Source organism: Chiroxiphia lanceolata, chromosome Z, assembly GCF_009829145.1.
Source record: "Chiroxiphia lanceolata isolate bChiLan1 chromosome Z, bChiLan1.pri, whole genome shotgun sequence".
NCBI classification, from domain to species: Eukaryota; Metazoa; Chordata; class Aves; order Passeriformes; family Pipridae; genus Chiroxiphia; species Chiroxiphia lanceolata.
In genome coordinates this window covers 24,465,161-24,489,946 of record NC_045671.1, presented here as the reverse complement: position 1 = coordinate 24,489,946, position 24,786 = coordinate 24,465,161, and the positions used below count along the sequence as shown (strand labels likewise).

Sequence of the window (24,786 nt, the reverse complement as noted above, 5' to 3'; positions counted from 1 at the left end):
AAGAAATGTCATTAACATCTAAACAGGAAGCAAGACAGGTGGATGGTGCACATCACCTGTTCAGAAAGCATCCATTAACTTGACAGTTTTACAAAGTGTCAAGAAAAAAAAAGTAAATTTATTTCATTTCAGATTATGCAAAAAATGCTACTTTAATTTGAAATAAAGATGGTAAAGAGGAAAAAGCAGAAGGAAAAAGTAACGAGAGAGAAGAAAATCCCAACTGGTACTTCTGAAGAGTCATTTCAATGAATTTCAGATGGTATCTAAATTATTTCAAAATAAGGGGAAAGGAAGATAGTCTTTTCTACTGGTTATCCTGAAAGAGATGGAGGATCATGAAAAGATCCTGTAAGACTTCTAGCACTACTTCTAGTGTGTTTTGCTTTACATATCTGCCCTGTGCCTCCTCTGCCTTTCTATAAGTTTGCTTGAGTTTGCTAGCATGCATCCTCCAGAAAAATGATGTGATCATTAGCTGCAATACAACACAACACAACATAGGAAAAACTGAAACAGTTACCCGTTGATGACACCATTTGAGTAGCCTAAATGTTCAGCGAAGGACTCCTGTAGAGTTATAAGCAATAAACATATTACAAACTACACAGGAACCAAAAATCTTGCATTCTTATGGAAATTAAATTAAATATATGAATGTTGGGGTTTGAGTTTAATGATGATTGTACTCTTGGAAACCACCTTGTAGCCCCAGTGCTCTGCTTCACATTTTCCTCTACTACTATTTGAAATTCACTGTCTGCAGAAGTAATTTCTGCATTTTATCAGATTACAAATACAGTAGAACTCTAATTAATTTATACTGATTACTAGAAGATCCATGTGCAAATTACTCAATTTATTTAACCAGCATACAAGAGAACACAGAGTGAAAACTACAATGATAATACATCACAGTAGGAACTTAATTATTCATTCATATACATAGCTACATTTCAGATTTTTATGACAGTTTCTATAATTCCAGATATATTATATTTATGTACTTCAGGTCCTATTGAGAGATGCTATATAGATAGTACATTTTTTTCTGAAAAAACAAGGTGGATGGAATAGGACAATTTAACTGACATTGTAAAAGAAAGTCTTACACAGATTTAATTAGCAGTTACAAAGATTCTACACATGACATTTTGAACTAGTGTCTATACATCACAAATTTAGTCTTTGTGGAGATCAAGTTGCTCTGGAATATCGTAAATTTATAAAAAAACCTTCACTTTTTAAAAACACTGTTCCATAAGATTAAATGCTTTTAAACTAGACTTTGGATTAACAATAAAAAGCTGGGAGTTGTTGACTGTCGGCTGTTTTTTTCAAATGTGTCCTTTTTGGTAAAAATTATGTGGACAGAGATGTTCCCTCCCACACACATAAGCTTCTACAGCAGTTTTCTGTTGTGATAGCCACCTGAATAAAAACAACCCTCAAAATCAAACCGGTCAGTCTTACCTCAATGTGCTGAAACATGTATGGATGATTGCATATCTTTCTCAATTGCATGATAGTATTCATTAGAGTTTTTGCCCCACCTTTTCCCTATGGGTACAAACAATGCAAAACGAATTATTAATTTCTTAGCTTAAGAATAAAACTTTTGAAAATATTTTTATCCCAAACCTGAACACTGCATCACTAATTAAAAAAGAATCCTAACGAACAAAAAACAACACCCCCAAAAATAATTAAAAAAACCCAAACAAAACAACAAAAATCCAGAAGCTATTGTGCGGTTGTCTTGCTATATAAATTCACCAGTCCTAACGATGCTCTGCAATGAAAAAGGAAGACCCGGAAGCAATCCATAAAGCGCATTATGTTTCTACCCGCAGTATTCATGGTGTGAAGCAGAGCATCCACTGTCCTCCTTATTTATACCGTTTACTTTGAATCCATACAAACTCCATCTGGTCTGAACCCTCTAACAGGAAACAACTCTACCTAGATGCTTTTCAACTCCACAGTATCTTCTCCAGTCTGTTAACATAATGGGTTTCTCATTCTAGGTTAAGTAAAACACAGGGCCACAGGTGATAAAAAGCTAAAGATCACCAAATTCATGAGTCATCTTATTGTTAAAAGAAGTATATTCTCAAAACCTACACTACAGTTAACGTTTCTGTAGAACCAGGACGCACATCAGGCTGTTGCGCTAGACCAAACTGTATGGTTACAACTAATTGCAACTGGTGAATAAAAGTTTGAGAACGTCTTATCACAGTAACATGGCCAAGGACTTGCCACTTTCAGATGCCAAATGTAATCAGAGTGGCAGCAATATTCCAAGATTATTGTATGACTAATGCAAATTGACTTTAAAAACAATTAGCAATTTCAAATCGTAAAACTGGGGGAGAATACACTACTTGTCACAATATGTACTAGTAATATTCTAGTCTTTTCTGGAAAGTACGCTGAAATCATAACTTTCATCTATGGCAGACATTATCCATTTGAAGGGGACACTCCACACATTCAAAATTTGGTTTTGTTCTTTTCAAAATCCTCTCCAATTTGCTCCAAAATGCAGTTCATATTTATTATAAATGTAATTCCCTAGAGCTTTCCAGCTTAATGAACTCTCTCTAATCTCAGCTGGGTCCAGGCCAGAGCCGCAGAAAGACAGGATTTTTTCCTAACACAGTAGTTGTTTGATCACTGAAGCCAAGTGGTCTTAACAACCACCTCCCTCTGCTGTCAACAGGTAGCAGGGATAATAGAGCTTGATGAAACAGAAAAAGATTATTTAAGAGAGGGTGGCAAGAGATGAAAAATTGTAGCCCCTTGGGGAGAGAAAGGAGAGGCAAGTGTTTAGAAGACAACAAAGGCAATTTGAACTGGTTAAGCGTAAAGCTGGGTGGAGAAGCAGGTAGGACAAAATTGACAGAAGCTTCTAAGCAGGTGAAAGAAAGAGATCAGAAAGGGAAGACAACGCAAACAAAATGAATTTTTTGGACAAAATTAAACTGTAGAATTACATTAAAAATAACAACCAAGGAATATAAATTAATGTCTAAAAGGTATTCGAAGTATGAAGATGAGTTCCAATATCCAGTGAAAAGAACCAGTTTTGTCTGGACTTCTAATTAAAAACCAGCAAAGAAAACAATTTGACTGCACAAAACTAGGAGGGTAAAATAAGATACTGAATAGAAAGTCACCCACTGTATCAAGGCAACCTGAAAAAGGTTTATGGAAAGACTGCATGTGCTGATTGCACTGCATCAGCAACATGTACACAAGAAGGTGCAAACCCAAACTGTTACACACTAGGTGTTCTGCAGTGCCTGTTCAAGATATTTCACATTTAATACAGTATTTCACATTTGCTATAATGTGGAAAGTTGATGAATGGCAATTTCTTTACACTGTATTGACTGGATGAAGTCCCATGATGGCATAATCAACATTTACTAACATGCAGTCTAAATCTAACTACATGACTTTGAATCGTACAGTTCTCTTAAAGAACTTCGTCATCAACAGATCCTCTAAGTATTAATGCAAGTGTACAGCCCTAGCTGGCTGAAACAAGACTTAACCAATCACTCTGAAAGACAAGATGAACGACCTTCTGTAGCCATTGCTGCCACAATCACAGTTATTCAGGTACATTATTGAATTAACTTGGTCAAAGGAAATGCTGTTTTTTTCTAACATTCCCTGTTTGCAGAAAGGCACTGCAACTACAGTGAATACAAGTAATATCTTCCCTTTGTGAAAAGAAAGCACGAGCTGCAGTCTTGTAACTGAAAAGTGTGCCTGACAGAGATTTCTTTTTCCATAAGAAACCTGCAGTACGAGCCTACATACTGATTTTATAAAACAGAAATAATACTGGTAACATGTTTAATCATAATACAGTATTTCCTACATATTTTAGTCTTTCTTTTGTACCTTCTTGTCTTTTTCAGAACCATCTGTAAGAAGGATTCCCTTGGCCTGCATGTGACGGTACAGGATCTTCTGAAGAGCTGACATATCGCATTTGATCACATATTCCACCTAGTGTAAAACAAAAACCCAACCATAAATACACTAATGTAACAGTATCAGTAAGATCTAACTGCAAGTTCTTGCCATTCGAAAACACAAAACAAAGCAACTACTGATCTTTTATCTGTACCCTAACACCACATAAAATTTCTGTAACCAGCAATCCAACTGCAAGCACAGCAGTAAGCATCTCAAAAGATTATCTGTGAGTCACACTATCATGAGACAGTTGGATCCTAAGAATGTAACTGCAGGATTACCCAACGTATTTTTTTCCTCATTCTGTAATTTTTAAAATTTAAAAAAGAATTAAAAATTAATTTTGTTTTACTTTACGTTTAACATGTAATTAAAAAAGTATTTTGACTTTATTGAGTTAAACATTATAAAAATATCATCATTGTATATGCAGCAAATAAGCACCCCTCACAGTATCTAATTAGCATAATGCTTACCTAGGTTGTCATAGAAATATGCCATTTTCTCAATATCCACTAAAACACAGTGAATTAATCAAGTACTGTATGACCCCTACATTCAGCCTGACATGGTGTTCAGCTTTGTAAAACTGTATTTATTACAGTAGTTTTTAACTGCACACTAGATTTAAACACAGTAATACAAAGATTTCATAACCCAATTTAACCCATTTCTTTTTTCACTGCCCCATTTCCAGATTACAGTCCCTGTGTTTTTATTGGCCAGATATAAAAACAATGACCTTTCAAATCAGAAGATAACTTTATGTTCTGAATTAAAAAGCTACTAGTTGAAAAAAATTGTGCAATTTCAAAAAGAAAATTCACACAATTTTTAGAATGATAATGCAGGACCAAATTCTGCCTGTTTCATAAAGTTAAGTAGTCCTTTAGGAATTCCAGTGAACTAGCCATGGGAGCAAAGTTCAAGGAGTGCAAGGAGGATGGGACAGGACAGAGTCTTATCCTCAGTCTATGGCTGACTCACAAACTGAAACCAGACTCTATGGGAAGAGGCTGCATGTCTTACAATGATGACAACAAACAGAATTAAAGCCGTAAGACTGGTGAGGAGTCCTGAGAATTCAGAAACTTCAGGTATTCAGGTTTCCTCAGTGGCCAGCTTCCTCTGAAGAGTTATAAACAAACCAATCACAGCAATAACAAACACTAAAGTCCTCTTCTGAAAAATAAATCTGAAAAAGGAACGCTATTCAATGCTTAAAAAGGAATATTAAACCCTTTCCAAAACTCCTATCATTGCAAACCTTTTCCGGCAGTTGAGACTCAACCTCTTTCTTCAATCTTCGCAGCAAGAAGGGCCGAAGCACTTTATGGAGACGACGGATGATCAGAATAGTTTCCTCCTCATTTAAGTCCACCTACAAAAGTTCAGAAAAGTCACTACAAGGTAACTTAGTATATTAGGCAATGTCATCTCTCACATAAAAGGTTAAGCACGTGCAGTAATTATTTGCATCTTACGATCAAACTGACTCTGAGTCAAAAATTACAGTGACATTAAAATTTTCTGGTATTATAAAAAATACCAGACTTTTAGTTATCTTAACTCCCTAAGTACCAGGGAGAGATTTAAAACACTAATCCTTCTGTATAGTTCTTTTCTGTTGTCAGAGGAGCTTCAAACTGGTTTGTTTCTGATCTTTTAAAACAAAATGCCACAGTACCCTTTCTCCAGTCATGGCAAATGGAGCATTGAACCACTGTTCAAAGGTGCTACAGCTCTTGAAAATGGTTGGGAGGAGGAAGTTGAGAAGAGCCCAAAGTTCAGGCAGTTTGTTCTGCAACGGAGTCCCAGTCAGCAGTATTCGCCTGGGGGCCACATAGTGAGTATTCAAGACCTGAGTCAGCTTGCAGTGATGGTTCTTCATTCGATGGCCCTCATCTACTATCATATATTTCCACCGAATCTGAAGGAAAAAGAAGAAAAATTGGCAAAGTTACAGCAGGTCAGACGTTGCCCAATTTCTCCCAACAGGTGTAGAACAAAAATATTTCAAGCCTGAGACACTAGTCACTCTCAGCTGTGAGGAAAGCCAAATCGAGCATTATGCAAATACCACTGTCCTTGCAAGCAGCAAACACAGAGACAAAAACTAGGTATGCTCAATCTGATGCTGAATTCTGACGGGAATGGTAACAGCAAACAGATTCTTTCCATTTCTGAGAAAGAGATTAGAATCAAGGCCAGAAGATGGTTCGCGGGGGAAAAAAGAGACCACAATAACTCCAAATAAATCTGTCTCCAAACAAGAACCTTGAAAGGGGACAAAGCATTTTCAGACAAAGTATCGTCACAAACAACAGCAACCCTGAACTTTCTTTCTTTTCAGCTAATCCTGTATTTTCAATTGAGAACAAAGCAGGATAATTACAATCATCTCAGTTACTGCATTTTCAACTAAAGTTTCTACTTCTTAATATGAAAGTTTAAATGCAGTCACAGCAGATATTGAAAGATATTGCTCTCTCTTACCACCTGTACTACAACATGGATAGTCAACCCAAGTGCCACACTGACTATATTTACTACAAAGGCCTCGGTTTGTCCTTTCATAGGTGCTACCTAATTCCATTTCCCAGGACAGGTTGAGTGGCTGTCCTTCCTATCTTTCAGTAAGAGTGGGAAAAACCAGAGGAAAAGAAACACTCTGCAGTCTCAAGCTGTTTTCAAACACTCTGAATTATACTAAGAAAATGCACTGCTTTTGTATTAGAGAGGACAAACAAGTAATCTAATTATGCAGTATGTAACAGAAATAAAAGTGAAAATTAACAACAATGGGACAGGAGGACCATATGGTTTCTCTGTATAGCAAAATACTTCCCTAGTCTGTTTTGTGTGTACATGAAATAGTCTTACAGTACAATAGTTTTCAATTTAATTCACTACACTTGAGGCACACCTGTAGACAGTCAGTGAGCGATAGCAAATTCATGATACTGGTAACTATTTAGTCACAAAGTCACCATATAGCTGGAAAGGCTCTAGTAAGAGTGAGCTTCAGGTCAGAAACAACAGAAAAAATTTAAAGTCACTGCTGCAAATTTGGGCTATATTATACTATGCAGAGGTGAGAACAGTCATGTTCTTCCACGGACAGGCAGGTATATAGACAGAACTGCACAAAGGAATTAGTCCCTTGGCCACATTCAGGAAATTCCTTTTGTTCACACAGGGAAGAGCTGTGACCAAGAATGGTTAACTTTTACTGCAAGACAGAACAATGGGACCTTCCCTATAAAACAAAAATGTGTTTTGTGGTATGCACCATTGGAAGGTGTCTTGGTCTTGCTGTAAAGAGAGGATAGTCTATTACCTTAGCAAGGATATGTTTGTCCTTTATTATGTACTCATAAGTAGTTAAAAGAACATTGAATTTTCCACTTCGAAGCTGAGGAACAAGTGAGCGGCGCATTGCAGGTGTACCCTAAAAGAGAGAGAGAAGTTAACAGTTACTCTTTTTTCTGATGAAGAAAATACTTTTTTTTCTGAATTAGCAGACTATAACTAACTACATCAACTTGTAATCCTATAGTTCTGTAAATAATACATTGATACATTCCAGACTTCTTCAGAGTGCCTTCCCTAAACAGTTGCTAGACTGTAAAGTTGTTTATTGCGGCCATGAAAATACGTAGCCAATGGTATAGCCTCCTTACAAATTGTTTGGCCGTATCACTAGTACAGTAGGCAAACAAGAAAGTATTCAGCTATGTTTAAAATGTGAAGTAGTCACCATTTGTATTAGTCTCACCAAAAGCCTTGCAATGTGATAATTAATAATTTTATTCTGCATTTTTTACAGTTGTTTACAGTCATTTTCCTCTAGTCTTTTACAGTTTATTACAGTCTTCTTAAGTGTGATTAATTTCATGCTTAGTACCTGACATACATCACAAAATCTAATGAGCAAACAGCCTAAATGCATGCAGAGACAGTAGAAAAACCGGCCCTAGTCTCATTCCTTTAATTCTATTGTCATATAAAAAGCAAATCAAACCTTGTAAGATATCTTCACCACAGAAGGAGCCCATTTGTCAAATTCATACGTCCAATTGGATAAGGTCCTATCAAAGAGATTATAAAGAAAAAGTAACATGTTTCATCATTTGCAGGTCAAACTTCATAAATGTTTCCAAGTGGCTGCCAGCTTTTCAACACATTTTATGTAATCCAACACCACAAATAACAGCATATTTTTAAATATGCACTTTATATACTGTAATAAAATACAAGCATCTCAGAGGGAAGTAAGCACAAAAAATGTGGGAAACGCTCTTTCAGTTTCTATTCAGGGGCCTCTCTGAAACCAGTAAGAGTAGTGTTTTACATGCACCTTTGTATTTTGGAACATACTAAGAAAAAGAACAATTACTCTGAAGAGAAAAATAGATTCGTAAGTTCTTTTATACTATTTATGATCCAAAACCATCAGAAGATAACAGCAAAAAATAACCTTGTGGTTTTTCAGCTGCTTGTGTTTTTTTTTCCCCTTCTTATTGGACCTGTGATGGTAGCAATACTAGCTATTTAGAAAAGGCAGAGAAAGGCAGCTTTTGAAATGTATGCAAGAAAGAAGTTTCAGCTTCCCTCTTCTAGAAACATAAAAAAAACATTACAGAGTACTTAAGAGAAATTTGGTATTTTTACTGTACTCATGTGAAAACTGACATTAATAACACTTTCCCTTTATTTTTAACTTTGTTTTACTTTATAGATCTTCTCCCAGATGTTTCTTTTCACACTAGAGCTCATAATTCATATTCATATAATTAGGTACAGCTGTGGCATTTATCTTAGTCAATCAGTTGCTACGGCAGCATTGCCAGAAGGCAGGACACCTCAAAAGAAATCAAGAGATGACCACAAATCAAATTATTCCTAATCCTGCAAGAGATTTGCACACGCAGCACAACTGGAGGACAAATCAGCTAGTGAAAAGGCCAGGGAGCTTCTGCACATCAATCAAGTCACTTACAGAAAAATGAAGCAAACCACCCCTCAATCTCCTACATTTGTTTCGCAGTGCCTTGCATTTTTTTATCCAGATCACTAAAACCCACACCACACCTTAGGAGAAAGAAAAATGCATTACAAGTCATCTATAAAACAAGCATCTTCTTGGAAAACTAAGGAAAAGCCAAAGGGGGACAGCATAATAAACACTCATAATCTGGACACCTGACAAAAGTGTGAATATCACTCGTCGAGGCTATATATATCCAGGGCTAGCTATATAGTACTTAAAAGATCATCCAACCTCATTAAAGCATGCATACATGGTATCAGATGAAGAGTCAGACGTTTAAAGAATTAAGAAAGAGATTTTTAATATCAGAGTTAAAAGATGAATGGAAAACTGCATGCATGGAAAGAAAAAACATCCCCCTCTAGCGGCTTAAGAGTGAATTAGAGTAAATTCAAACCACTCCAGTCCGCCAAAATTAGTAGAATCAAGTGCTTTATCAGCTTTCTGGTCTTGTCAGTGTGTTGCATTCCAAATAAACCAATCTGCAACGCTCAGGATGCCAATGCTAGAAAGAGATCCATTACTTACGACAAGGGTACAATGATGAGATAGGGGCCATTGAGTCTTTTGTGCTCCATCAGGTAAGTAATGAGTGCAATAGTCTGTATTGTCTTTCCTAGTCCCATTTCATCAGCTAAAATTCCATTCAGATTGTTATTATACAGTGAAACCATCCATTCCAGTCCCTGGAGCTGAAATGAAGAATAATAATTTCAGTTATTTAAAACTCACACAAGTAACTAACATCAGCAGTACAGAACCAATGTTCTGATGTCCCTGTTTACATATATGCTGCATTTCCTGCAGTAATACTATATGCATGGGGCCCCCTTTCTACCTTTACATGGAAATCATCACTTCTGTTTAGCCGAATCTTCATGATGAAGCTGAATTTCATACAGGAAGGTTTTAGTACTGCAGACAAAGCAACAGAGGCGCTCACATGTAAGGCTGATAAACACCACTGCAAGAGTTTGTTCTTCAATTTCAGCTGTCAAATGCTAAAACTTTCTGTGTGTATTGTATGCCATTTGCCTGTGTCAATTAAAATCTTTCAAAACCAACACCGTCAAATCTGTGCAAAACATGTAAGCCTCATCCTTGCCAACTGCATTACTGGTATGCTAAAGCACTTGTGGCACATGTCCATTTAGTGCCTGCTGTCCAAACCTCCATACGCCAGAGTAGGACAACTTCATCCAAATATGCCTCGTGTATAAAATTCCAGAGTTGGAAGGAAGCCAGGGTACTGTAGCTTGGCAATGTCTACGTATCAGAATTTCACACTCCGAAGGGTACTGCTAGAAAGCACTATTCCCTTGTCAGAGAGAATTCCACATATTTGTGTATCACATTACTGATGGACACGCAAAGTAAGTTTCTGCTTCTAAGATCCAGACTTCTGGTGTGTCTCATGCATGGAGCGAGTAGAAAATTAAGTGTCCTGAGAAAGTTCAGATAGAAAACTCTGTGTGCCTCAAATAACATTCTGCTGTCCCTGGGAGACAGTCTCCAAAACTGTCCAATTGTTGGACAGTTGGACATCTCCAAAATGTTGCCAATTCACTGGCTTTACCCACATGTGGACTGATTCATATTTATGTATTAAACTAGCAGGAGTTGATCAGAATTTGTACTGCCATTGCATGTCCCACTTACAAAGTAGCTTCGGAATCAAGAACAGTAAAGCTATCGTGTCTGCATCATTATTCTTTATTTTATGTAGATATAGAAATAATGTTCTGACTAGAGAAAAAATGCAGGTCTAGTTTCCTTCAAAGTTGTACAATTGCAGAACTGTTGAAAACATGCATCAAAGACATTTTCAATCACACCTGAATCCAGCTTATGTCTGATACAGAAGTTCCTAGTTACTAAATCCAGTGAAAGTTGGTAAAGAACATGTTACACTAACCTCCACAGTAAACTATTTTTCTTATTTCCAAATTGTATCATCACTGCACTGAAGTACTAGGACCTTAATTAAAAAATAAAATCCTAAACTTCTAAATACTGGAAGAAGGGAAATGTTGTTAATGCACCACAAATTAAAACAATAAGAACTGAAATTACAGTTCAATGAGAATAATAGCAAAATCAATATATTATTCATGTGCAATGAAAAAAAGGTATATGCAGAAAGTTGGTATTATTATTCAGGCAGCATGTATGAAACATCATCCATGATAGATAACTGCCATTGCTTTGTCCACATTCCCAAATTCTAACCTACTAGAGATCTTGTATATCTTAACAAATTTTCAGTTTGCCACTTGAAATACCACACTGAAATGCTAGAAGTAATTCCAAGTGTTAAGTATTTTAATGATTTCTCACCTGATAATGTTTTAGTGTGCCATTAATAAGAAGGGAAGACTGCTTTTCCACCCTTTCTGTGATTGCGTGAGCAACAGTGTAGTAGGACTGAGACCCTCTAGCACTATATTGCATGCTATATTCATCATCCACATCTTGTTTGGCTGTCCTGGAAAGCAGAAAAAGAACTCAGGTGAACTCCCACAAACAAATATTTTTTTGACCATAGCTTATATATGTATGTCTAAAGAAACAGTGAAAGTCCTCAACTGAGATGAGTACACCAAAGGGTGCAGGATTCTTTATAAACACTACACAATTAAACGATCATGCTCCTTCTGCAGATATTCATGCCAGAGAAGCTACCACAACTCACTGTAATCTAGAGAAAGTTACTACTCTTGGGAAATGCCACTGTAAAAAATCACAATTCCTAACAAAAACCAGCACCTAAGGAACACTCACTCAATGATTTGCTTTGCATCTTTCTCAGAAACTTCCTCACTGTTAGGATCCAGGAGTATCTTCTCATCTGCTTCTAATCTGCTTGATTCTTCCTCCTCATCCTACAGAATACAGAAAGAGAACAGAGGTGCTGGGAAGTGCAATATGTTCTTCAGTCATACCTTCAACTGGCATTCACATACTAGTAACTTTCACTGGTCAATGCTTTACGACACACATCTGAATCACAAAGTTCAACTCACATCTATTCTACAATGAAACTGCACTGCAGCATAACAAGATGATTAATTTTTGACATATATTAAACACCAGGAAGTCATGCTACTTTGAAATAAAAACTATTTCCCCCTTAACGATCTTACTTTCAAAAAGCTTTCTCTAAGTACCATGTTCATGGACAGGATTCTAATACCATGTTGATTTTTATATCATATTCTAGATGTGTGATAAATAATTAAAGCTTGAAAAACTGTCAAGGACTACTATTTTAGGCTTCTAGTTTCTTAACTTTTTAAACCCAGTTATTTTTACTCTTTTTAAGATAGTCTGTCTTCTGGCTACAGTTGCAACAGATTGCCAACAATTTAAAACCTCACTAAAAAAGTAAGATTGTAAAATCTGAGGCCCTCTTCTCCTATATTAATACTGAAAGTCATATAGAATTACATTAGCAGAAATAAGCCCAACAAAGGCATATCACACAGTCCAGTCAGTTTCAGAGGTCATCTGGTCTAGTATTGTAAAGACTGCTAAACTTATGAGACCTGAACTCTCTACCTAGTTCTCCTACTAGGCTGTTGATTGAACATGGATCTTCTCTACTCCTTACTTCTCCTTTTAGAAAGCACTTATCTGAAAAGTGCTATGTAAGTATCAGTATTCATTATTCATAGTACCTAATATTATGACCCTGCAAGGCTGGGATCTTTGTGTGTGTCAATTTTAAAATTATTTTTAGAATTTTTGTAACAATAGTACTTAAAACACCATTAAAGTACTGAACCAAATAAGCTTACCCTGAACAGTCTGAGTGTAAAATCCCTTCTATAATTCCCAACATTTTAATAAACATAATATATAAATAATAACCACGTTATTCAGAATTGCATATAAACCTCCAATACGTAAACTTTAAAGGTGTTGACTTTACTCAGAACAAAGCCACAATGCTGTCTTTTCTGAGATATATTTTAATATAGGAATCTGCTTAATTATCTGGTTTACAATTATTAACAGTCAAGAGTAAAGTATTACTCTTAGCCATGGTTACCAGTTAGGCATTTACAACATGTATAAAGAGCATCTGCTATGAATGGAGAACTACAAAATCAGTTAATTTTCCTGTTTGTTTTAGTCTTAAAGCACCTACACAACTGCTATCTCCCCCCTCTCTTCCTTATGAAAAACAGGAAAATACCACATGAAATAAGTACTTGTTTTTACTGTTTTATTTGTCATAGTCTTTTTTCTAAAGATACATACCTCCTCCTCATATTCAGAGCCACTTTCGTCTTCACTGTCTGATCTGGGAGCAACTTCATAGCTGTACAAAGATGACAGAAAGATTATGAATTACAGTTAACAAGAGGAGGGATTAGGTTCAATACATTTCCTACTCAGCTTACATAAAATAAAGAATAGAACAGGTAAACAAGAAAAAAGCGTATGAAAAATATCAATGCAAATAGAAAAAAACAACCTACTTGGTACGGTAACTACTTACCCAGGGTTCATCTCCAGCCAAGCATCCAGCTGACTTGCTTTTGGTGCCTCTGGTCCAAGAAGAACTTTGCCTGTTTCGGTGTGAGTCACTTTGACAGGAAGGTCACTCATCTGACTGCTCTCATCTATAGGCTAAAAATTCAAATGAAATTTTATACCATAAGGCAACTGAACTTCATGCCTGCATTACATAACAAAAAGAACTAACAGGACTTTCAGAATTCCAGTTCTGAACAACTAGCAAAGTTTTGTTACTACCCACAATTTTGCTTATGACTATCAAGCAAACACTGAGTCACAGTATTTCTGTGTGGAACATATTCTACGTGACATCCACAAACATATCAGAGTATTCCGAGTAAATTAGTAAGACCAGCATGGAAAAGAATACACTACTGGTTTTTGTGAATCAAGACACAAGGTATGTATTCTTACAGGCATTTAATCCTGTTATTTATACCAATGGACACCCGTAACAGAAAACATACAGTGACCTTATGACCTTTTTGTTTTTTACTGAGAAACAAGGATGTAACAATTTAGTTAACTTTTTAAATAAAGGCCTATTTTAAAGATTCACTGTCCTAGCTTATTCAACTAAGCTGATGAAGCACTTGTACAAACAAAATCTTTTACTTATTCTGGTGCTCTAAAAAAACCAGAGCAGTATAATTATTTTTTCTGTTTTCTTTGCCCTGTTTAATCACATATTTTTTACTTTGAAACCTTTTTGCCTTTTAATACTGTTTCTGCTGAAGAATCTTGTCCAAATATATAAATTCATGAGCAACAAATACTAATTCTGAACAATTATAAATACACTGACTGACAAAGTATAAAACTTAGGCTATTTCCATAAATACTGAAGTTATGAAAATGTTACGTGCATTTTCCTCGTGCAACCATAACTATATTAAAGTATTCCGATAAAACTCTTTAACTATATTGTAAGTATCACTTGCAAGTACAAAAAAGACCAGAAGTAAAACAATAAATACAATTCTAAAGTCTTTATAGAAAAATTAATACAAAAACTGCACTAACAGAATAGTTCTGTTAGCATATGCTCTGATACTGAGTGAAAAATATTATTCAAAGAATGACACAGAAAAATTATTCATTTCCACTGGCTTCTGAGGAAGAAAGCACTTTCAGATGTCTTAATCCATCATAATACTATATTCTGGATTGTGACTGAAAGGTGATTACATGCAATGTCAACAATGTATTTTTATAAAGATGAGAAGACCAACTATATGGTGTTTATGAGCTTTTATGAGGAAGTAAATTGTCTGTACATAGACTGTAAGAAAACCACTTATTTTAAGCATATTACAAAGTTAATTACACACAGTGATAGACTCAATATATTTTTTTCTTTTAGTCTTCAACTGTCTAAATAGTGACAGGCTAGCATAACTGTAATCTAGGTAATTTTATTCGTGGTTATAAACAACAACTTTTATAACATTTGTGGTTGTGATTTTTTTTTAAAGTTATAGCAATGATACACAAAACAATCACCAAGAAGTTGTTTTTTAAAAAAAAAAAACACCACAAAAACCCAACAACAGCAAAAAAAAAAAAGCCCTTGTAAAATTCATACCTCTCCATCAGGACCAAGACCAGATGCCATTCCTTCTGCATTTTCTTCAGCCTTCTACAACAAATGGAGATTTGAAAAATATCATGGTCAGAATACAGGTACAGAAAGAATATGCTATATGATGTCAGCATTCTGTATTATGAATATGTTTCACTTGTTTCTCAACAGCCTAGGATTCATATTATTTCAGGTGTAACAGATATGGATAGAGATAGGCATAGAGTTACTACCAAACATAAACCATTTACTAGTATTAAGAGGGTACCTACACACCTGTAGTCAGTGTTATAAATCTGCATGTTAAGAAGTGGCTGGCCCACTGATTTTTTTTGGTTCAGACCTATAGCTCAGTTGCTTATACACTGCCCTAATGCAAATAAAATATGTATTTATTTTCATGTGATTTACTATCAATTTCCTCTAAACTGCCTTAATCTCTGTTTTGAAAGTGTCGGCACATATCACAGATTGTAAATTCATGCACAGCACTTTTATCTTGGGTACATACTTTGGGTTTTTTTGGTCTGACAACTAATTAGAAGGAGAATTTTGAGAATTTTTTACACTATATCCTAATCATGTGAAAATAACAATTACTCAAATTACAAATAAAAAGAATCCTAGAGTTCTTCACTGGAGTAAGTTACATTTTTTTTCTTCCCAGGCACACCTCTAGGAAATAAACAGTATCTTCCTCAAAGTCTGTCCTCATTTACCCTACTTAAAAATAAGGAAATGAAAGACACAGTCTGCCTCTTTATTCAAACAATTCTGAGAAAGAAAGGATATTATACAGCTTCTGCTTATTGCACAGTGATGAGTTTACAGCACTACAGCAAAGTATTATTTTGGATACCAATGTAAACAGATCATGCTAACAACAAGAACAGATCTCTTTAACTGTATTTTAGAGATAAACAACTTCCAAGTATTGTTAATGTATGTGATAAATGTAGATTATCCGGTTATTTCTTTTTTAAGAAGTATATCTGAGGAATAGCTGGACTTCTGAATATTGAGATAATCCTTAATATCTGGTTCAGATCAAGTCTTGAGCCTTTTTCTTTGCCATTGAAGTCCATTATCCAAGGCATGAACTTCAAATGAACATGTAGCAACAGGTATCATTCAGTTCCTCATTTTACAAAATGTTATTTCTTTCACACAGCCTTCACACTTCAGGGCACATGCCTAATTATCTTTGTTAACTACTCTTCCATTAGTACTACCAAAAATGGAGACATGATTAGGCATAATTCTAGTCTAAAATCTTTAAAATGTTTATGAAGTGTAACACTCTTTAATATACAGGAGAGGTTTATAAACATTTCACCAGGCCCCACTAATGTCATTGGTTCTGATCAACACAATAGCTGACACCCAGTAGGAACAATAACAATATGAGCTTTAAGGCTGCTTGCTTCAGCATTTCTAGGCAGTAGGTATGTCTACTGACAAAGAAAGGAACCAGAACTGAAGACTTCAAATAAACAGAAGGGCAGAGTAAGTTATGAAAGCACATATCTGGCCTTGGCTGAACACGCTACATTGACTGACGATATTTTTTCCTTGGACGAACAAGGGCAGGGGTCCATTCTTTTGCACATGAGACTGCTCTCTAATATATAAAGATTATTACAGCTTAGCTACAGGCAATGGCAAAGAACCTTACAACTCAAATCACAAAAAAGCAGTAAGTATCAGTGCTGTTCACTGTGCAAAGACGAGAACCTGTGAGAACAAAAACATTTACAACCTATAGTTATTAAACAATTTTGGAAAGCAGAAGCATATGTGACTAAGAAGATAAATGTAAATAATGACAGATATCTTGTACTTTTATTTTGGACTATGTAAACGTATCTTTAATATTGACAATTTAATCCTTGACAAGTAATAAAAGCAGGAAATCTACTGCATAGGCTGCATACTGAAAGGCTGCACAGCAAGTTGAACTTGCCTATCAGATGAAAATTGCATGTGGAATATTTTTTTCTAATCCATGACTACAGTAGGAAGCTGAAGATAGAAAATGCAAGTAGAGGAATGTGGAAAAAGGAAAGAGGGAAAATCTATCAAAGATTCCAGAAACTGTATCCCACAGGGAGAATGGACTAATCTCAAATTTTATTCTAGTAATAATAGGGTTCTCTTGGATATTCTATAATGTCAGTCTGGCAAAGATTAGAAGTATTTCTTCACCATTCACTTCCTCATTGCCATTTCAAGGAGGAAATCCTGAGAACTCTCTTTTCTCATTTCTCTGTAAGTGCAAAATATTAACTACAGGTGTCAGTAGATCAAACTTTTACATGGATTACAAAACATAAAAGCGTAAGGACTAAATGGCGTGACTTGGAAAAAAGACACTGTGCCCACTAACTTCAATGAGTTCTGCACCACACAATTACAAATTCATAGAATTCTAAATTAAAATAAATATTTGTCATATTTGTGTGAACTCCTATATCCTTCACAGATGAGCAGATGATTGCCGGAAAGAAGTTAATTACAAACAAAAAGCTGCAGATGACCAAGAGAGAGTAGAGATTTATTTTGTTTTGCTAATTTTCCTTTAGGTTTTAGGTTTTATAAACACTGAATATATATGAGGCATATTTCCCTTTAACTTCAGTGACAGAAAACTATGTCTTTATTGATGCGGCCAGAAGATACTCTGTTTTTATACATACTTCAACTAAACTGACATAGAAGGAGAACCATATCATAAATGTAGATTGTTAAAGAAATTATTACTTTTCATTAGAGCACTGCATTTATTCCACATGGTGTCTCATTCATTACTATCTCTACTGTGCACACCATACATTAAACCAGGCCTGTTCTCACTGGTAGCACAGGTCAAGAAGCTCATTTAAATTACATTTTAACCTTGTACACAGAGTATTGTTTCTATGTTAAGAACATACTCTCAAAAAAAATTACAGAGGTTTTTGAGAGGGCAGGAGAAAACATAAACTATTTTTTTAGGCCATTAATGTTCAAAATCAGTATTTTTTATATGATGGTTTTTACTAGCATATTTTGAGTGCCGCTAGTAAACCCTGTAAACATAACGTTTATATTTCAATTGGTAATTAGTAGCAATCCAGGCACAGAAATTGATTATAAAAATCCTCTTACCCATTCTGCAAAAGATGAAAGGTACTCCGAGGTCACAAAAAATGTCAAAACATTCTTTAATGACTATTTCACACACAGAATTATTTTTTTGAAAATTGCACTGGTTCAGTTTCAACAAATCTCTCTTGCAGAGTAAAACATTCCATAGGAAGAAAGGTAATTTTGAAAAGTTTCAATTAAAGGTTAAAAATGCACAATGAACAATCCTGCTGTCAAATTACCCACTTACTATAACAAAACCACCCAAGTTTTTTCTCCATATTCATTTCCAATGGTCCTACTAAATGGACTGAGCCCAGTGCAGAATGTGGAAGTGCAACAAAGTTGCTCTGCACGAAACAGTTAAGCAAATCAGACTCTTCCCATCTTCCTCATAGGATGTATTTTTGATACACAGGACCCTCTTTGGCTACATTAATCCTAACTTACACATCTGTCCCAATTTCTCCTCTAGAAAGTCTATGAGCAAATTAATGTTATGAGGAAACTGACGTTAACAGCTCAGAATTTTACATTCCTGCCTCCTGCTAACCTTGAGTTTACAATAGCATAAACATACTTTAACAGAGAGAGAGAGAGAGACAGAGAGACAGAGAGAGAGAGAGAGAAATGAGTTCCCTCAGTGTTAAGAATTTGGCAGTGTAGATTTTTTAGACACTCTGGTTGGTATGTGTATGACAACTGGGCACCACTATATTTATTAACATTAAAATTGGATTTGAAAAAGAAATGGCTTGAAAATACCAGCTGTATCTACTTGCCTTCTTTCTTCTCCTTCGCTTCTTCTTCTCCTTGGCTGCTTGTGCCTGTTTATGCTCCCATACTAGGTTAGTCAAGTTAGCCACATACTCATCTGTCTGCTGCAAGAGGTAGGCCAGGCGTCTATCTTTCTTTTGATCAATCAGTTTACGGTAGCCTTCTTCATCTTCAGCCTAGCAATACAAAATAGATGTCAGTCATGACAGACATGCTTCCAAAGAAACACTATCCAACTCCTATTTCAATAAGTGAGTGCTATCTTAGGTCAGTATGATCTGCATAGAGGGATGGCTAGATGGGTAAAGAAACTGCCGGATGATTAGACCCAGAGGGTCATACATTTGTATCAACAGATCACAGAATCATATGGGTTGGTGGGGACTTGGACGATAATCTAGTTCCAATTCCCTTGTCACAGGTAGGGACACCTTTCGCTAGACCAGGTTGCTCAAAACCACATCCAACCTGGCCTTGAACACTTCCAGGGATGGGGCATCCACAACTTCTCCGGGCAGCCTGTCTCACCACTTTCACAGCGAAGATTTTCTTCCTAATACCTATTCAAAACATACTTTCTTCAAAAGAATCACAGAATCATTACTAAGGTTTGAAGACCTCCAAGATCATGGAGTCCAACCATCAACCCAACACTGCCAGGTCCACTACTAAACCATATCACCAAGCACCACACCTGAGTGACTCTAAGAACCCTAAGGTCATGGGTTTGATCCCTCTATGGGCCATTCACTGAAGAGCTGGACTCAATGATTCTTGTGGGTCCTTCCAATTTAGAATATTCTGTGATTACAGAAAGTCTGTTTGCTTTTAACGAAAGCAGCTTTCTGTTTATGTATTAGTGAGGGTGAGGAAGTTAGTAGATATGCAAGTCTTGAGTGATGTTTTTTGAACCTCTCCAGGCAGTCTATTCCAATGCTTGACCACCCTTTCAGTGAAGAACCTTTTCCCAAAATCCAATCTAAACCTCCCCTGCCACAATTTGAGGCCATTTCTCCTTGTCCTATCACTTGTTACCTGGGAGAAGAGACCAATCTCCATCTTGCTACAACTTACTTTCAGGTGGTTAAGGACCATGTTGAGCCTCCCTCTTCTCCCGGCTAATTAACCTCAGCTCCCTTAGCTGCACTTCCTAAGACTTGTGCTCCAGACCCTTCAGAAGCTCCATTTCCCTTTTCTGGACAGAATCCAGCACCTCAGTGTACCCAAAACTGAACAGAGCTTTTGAAGGGCAGCCTCACCAGTGCCGAGCACAAAGGGACACTTACTGCCCTGGTCCTGCGGGACACACTGTTGCCAAGATGTAACTGGTCTTCTTGGCCACTTGGGCACACTGATGGATCATGTTCAGCTGCTTCTGACCAGCACTGTGAGGTCGTTTTCCACCACGGAGCTTTCTAGTCACTCCTCCCCCAGCCTCTAGTGCTGCCTGGGGTTGTTGTGACCCAAGGGCAGGACCTGGCACTTGGCCTTGTTGAATCCCATACCACTAGCCTTGGTCCACTGATCCAGCCTGTCCAGATACTGCTGTGGGGCCTTCCTACCACCAACAGACCAACACTCCTGCCTGACTTGGTGTCCTCTGCAAACTGACTGAGGGTGTCCTCATCCAGATCATCGATAAAGGTATCAAACAGAACTGCCCCTAGTACTGAGCCTTGGGGAACCCCACTGGTGACCAGCTGTCAGCTGGATGTAACTCCATTCACCACCACTCTCTCAGCCTGGCAATCCAGCCAGTTTTTCACTCCCATACAGTGCACCTGTCCACACCATGAGCAGCCAGTTTCTCCAGGACAATTTTGTGGGGGACAGTGTCAAAGAACAGTTACCCCTTGTTCTAGCACTATATGCCTACATAAAAAGTCCCTCTCCAGCTTTCCTACAGGCTCTCTTAAGGTATTGGAAGGCTGCCAGAAGTCTCCCCAGAGCCCTCTCCAGACTGCACAACCTCAACTCTCTCGGCCTTTCCTCATAGGAGAAGTGCTCCAGTCCTCTGATCATCTTCATGGCCCTCATCTGGACTCGCTCCAACAGGTCTACATCTTGTCTTATGCTGGAGATGCCAGACACTCACGCAGTACTCCAGATGGTGTACTACCAATAGGCAGAGTAGAGGAGGTAAATCAGCTTCATCAACCTGCTGCCGACACTTCTTCTCATGCAGCCCATGATATGGTTGGCTTTCTGGGCTGCAATCACACATTGCTGGGTCCTGTTCACCTTTTCATCCACCAATACTGCCAAGTCCCTCTCTGCAGAGTGCCAGAGGGTCATACTTCATCTAAAAACAGTAAGGGAAACGAGAGGGGTCTATCCTGGGTCACATTGTGTTTAACATGTCTATCGGTGACACAGAGGAAGGGATGGAGGGCACTCCAGTCAAGTTTGGAGATGAAACGAAACTGGGGGATACCAGTCAATACGCTCGAGGGCTGGGCTGCACCTCAGAAGGGCCTGAACAGGCAGAGAAGTTTTGTCATTTCCGATGTTAGAGGTTTTCAAGATATGACTAAAAAAGCCTTGAGAAACCCATTTGGAACTCGATGTTAACACTGTTTTGAGAAGGTGGTTGGTTTAAAGAGCTCCCTGACAGCCTGAGTGACTCTGAGATTCAGAGACTCCATAATTCTACATAATTCCTACTCTCAGGACTGAAAAAATCTACAGCATTTTTAACAGGCAAGGGAGGAAAATAAAATCAATGCTCCATCAGGCAGATTGCAATGTCCTGAAACAGAGATGCTTGATGAGTCTCCTACAGAGATGACTTTTCAAAGACATGAAGTACGGGTAGCCCAGCAAGAGGAAGAACCCGTATGGGAGCTGGATGTGAACTTGCATTTAGTCCTTTTTCCAGTATGAATACAGATCATTTTTTTTAGGCATCTTGTGAAAATTTTATTTTGGGCATATTTATCTACCATCATTCTACTCTGGTGTTATTTCACCTTTGATAAAGGTCACTATCAAAAACATGATTCACCAGATAACCCCTATCTCTAAGTCTTCCTGACAACTTCTGCATCCTTATGGAACTCTGTGTGTTGTTAGAAGTAAGACATACCAGGAATATTATTTTCATGTGCTGTGAAGATATAATGTAGCATGTCAGAAAAATACATGGAAAGCAGCAGAGGTGCCTTTCCCAATTTTGACTAAAACAACAAATAAAGGAAGTATACAATGCCTTAAAAAAACCAAACACAAGCAAGAAATACTTCAAAAATGAGCACTCTTGGAATCTCCTGCCTTTCTAGAGAGACACAAGAGCTGCAGACAGCAATAAAAGCTGTAATGTTCAAACTGAGCTTGCAAAACTGCTTGCAAAATTCTGTTGTAATGTTCAAGTCACCAAAACTACAATGCTCAAAACCCAAGGCTTCAGAAAAAATAAATTATCATTACTACTGTTGTTGTTACTAATACTACTGAATACACAGTCTTTGTAATCCAGACAAGGTACTTCTTCTATACATTTAAGTTTGTCTTGACAGTATTTTTCTAAATTATACCAATGCCCATTTTTGCACATGATACATATATCTATATCTATTAGTATTAATGAGCTGTGGACAATCACCATTTCTAATCACAGAAAATGAAGGTCAATTTGTGGAATGAATTCAACATTCCTGAAAAGATATGCAAAAAGTTTTAGACACAGCACATTGTCACAAACCATACCAGGCATCTGAAGGTAGATGACATTTAAAAAAAAATGCTAATACACATCTGCAAATTCAAAATTTATCACAACTGGACTAAAACTAAATAGGCAAAATAACCCCATTAACATAACACAGACTGCTTTTGCAGAAGGATTTAATTGAGCAGCAGGTGCAAAACACTAAACTGAAAATGCCTGTGAAGTCCTGTATGTATGGTAAGAAATTAACCACAGTCTTGGTGAAGGCTATTTAGGAGAAAGCATTGATTATCTGGAAGCACTGGTATACTGTGCCATTTCTTGATATTCAAATCTATTTCATACTTTCCAGCAGTGGATATCTTTATTACTTATCATACTGCACATTTGATTTGATATAAGCTCAATCTCACAATGTACAAAAATATTTCTAAAATACCAATATTACTTTTATTTTAAATCAGCTTTTTGCTAATAATTAACATTTTTATGAGCTAGGTTAGACAAGTTGCTGGTGATTATCTCTATTAAAGGGTGGGCTCAGTTCAGCACACGCTATGTCTCACCTAAAAAATCCATTGCACAGGCTCGAAGGCCTTACCCGCATCTGCAAAGCCCTGTATCACCAGCGCGCTTGTAGCAAACGTGGGTAGAGGCCTTTCCCAAATTTTCGTTTGCGAAGACTGGCCATGATCTATAGATCTGATTACTATGTAATTTTCAAGAATGCTCTAGGGTCTACATATTTGTTATTCTCTTATGCAGGTTCTTAATTTACATTTTGCATGAACTTTTATTTCAAGGTTTTTATCATTTCTACATTTAATTATATCCACATTTCATTTCGTGATTTTTAAAACCAAATTGTTCAGTCCATGTTCATGATGGGAAGAGATTCTGGACAGGGAGTAGCGTTTTGCATTACATCTGCACCTCTATTAGATACTCAATGTTTTCTACCACCAAGTTATGAAGTAAGTTTGTCAATTTCCTTTCCATTCTACGTCAGTAAAATGTTAATAAAATGTTAAAATAGATCTAAACGATGTCATGAAGCAATTTTTCCAACCCCAGTCGCTAATGTATTTGTGCGTACACATTGATCTGTCTACACTTTAAATTCCAGAATTATTTTAACTCCCGAAATGCAGGTAGCCCCCTGACTCTTTCCACAGTGTTCTGCAAAGACATGATTACACATAAGCCCATATTACTCTGTCCAATGACACAACTGATACTGTGTAGGTTTAAGGATGGAAAAATTATAAAATAGGAACGACTACGGTTCTGAAGCATTAATGGGTAAAACTGACTGCTGTTCACTCTCGATACCTGCATTATCGCTATTGGTTGGGTATTTTCACATGTGGGAAAAGTTTTAAGTAAAAATTGTGGAGCAATGCCATGAACAAATTATGGAATCATATCGAATCTTCAAAACTATAAACCTAGAATTAAAATACAGTCCAGTATTTGTAAAATGGACCAATACCATTGGAACTATATAACAATGTTAAGATATGAAGTTAATGAGATTAAGCTGATGTTATTCAGAGGTCGCTGTGTTAAGTTTTCACGTCACTAAAAAACTCCAATTATTCCTATACAAAAATCTTAAAGAATAAGGAGCTATACTCTAAATTGAACAATATCACATTCATTACCATCAATAGAAACACACATAAACAAACTGTGGCAGTTTTAGATACTTTTTGCATTACAGAGTACTTTGCAAAGGAAACACATGGGTGTGACTGAGACTGTATAAGGATATTAAAACGATATAGTACGTAATTTTTACTAAAATAACCATACTCCTTCCTCTACTCCTTACCATTAGTCTCCTCATTCTTTCTTTCTCAATTCTCTCTGTTTCTTTTTTCTGCTCTCGTTCAGTGTTGGCATGCCAAGTTGCCACAGCCTTAGAAAGTTTCTGAATTTTCCCAGCGACTGATCGGTGGTACTCTTTAAAATCTTTAGCATGTTGCAGTATGCTATTCAGGTATTCCTAGAAAGAGAAACAAGTTAGTACAGGCACTTTTACATAGCACCTGATTTGAC

General features: G+C 36.8%; 1 protein-coding gene across 3 annotated transcripts in view; it reads right to left on the bottom strand.

Moving 5' to 3' along the window:
• Positions 1 to 24,786, bottom strand: part of SMARCA2 (SWI/SNF related, matrix associated, actin dependent regulator of chromatin, subfamily a, member 2) — a 118,864-nt gene that overhangs the window by 49,229 nt on the left and 44,849 nt on the right. For all 3 annotated transcript variants that reach the window (XM_032674700.1, XM_032674702.1, XM_032674701.1), the window contains 15 exons: positions 24,560 to 24,733; positions 19,064 to 19,234; positions 15,159 to 15,212; positions 13,554 to 13,684; positions 13,313 to 13,373; positions 11,831 to 11,931; positions 11,387 to 11,534; positions 9,578 to 9,741; positions 8,021 to 8,087; positions 7,337 to 7,447; positions 5,684 to 5,926; positions 5,264 to 5,377; positions 3,919 to 4,026; positions 1,474 to 1,560; positions 524 to 570 (listed from right to left, as the gene is read on the bottom strand). In XM_032674700.1, coding sequence (XP_032530591.1) covers positions 524 to 570; positions 1,474 to 1,560; positions 3,919 to 4,026; positions 5,264 to 5,377; positions 5,684 to 5,926; positions 7,337 to 7,447; positions 8,021 to 8,087; positions 9,578 to 9,741; positions 11,387 to 11,534; positions 11,831 to 11,931; positions 13,313 to 13,373; positions 13,554 to 13,684; positions 15,159 to 15,212; positions 19,064 to 19,234; positions 24,560 to 24,733 — 1,781 coding nt within the window. The remainder of the gene's footprint in view (positions 1 to 523; positions 571 to 1,473; positions 1,561 to 3,918; positions 4,027 to 5,263; positions 5,378 to 5,683; positions 5,927 to 7,336; positions 7,448 to 8,020; positions 8,088 to 9,577; positions 9,742 to 11,386; positions 11,535 to 11,830; positions 11,932 to 13,312; positions 13,374 to 13,553; positions 13,685 to 15,158; positions 15,213 to 19,063; positions 19,235 to 24,559; positions 24,734 to 24,786) is intronic.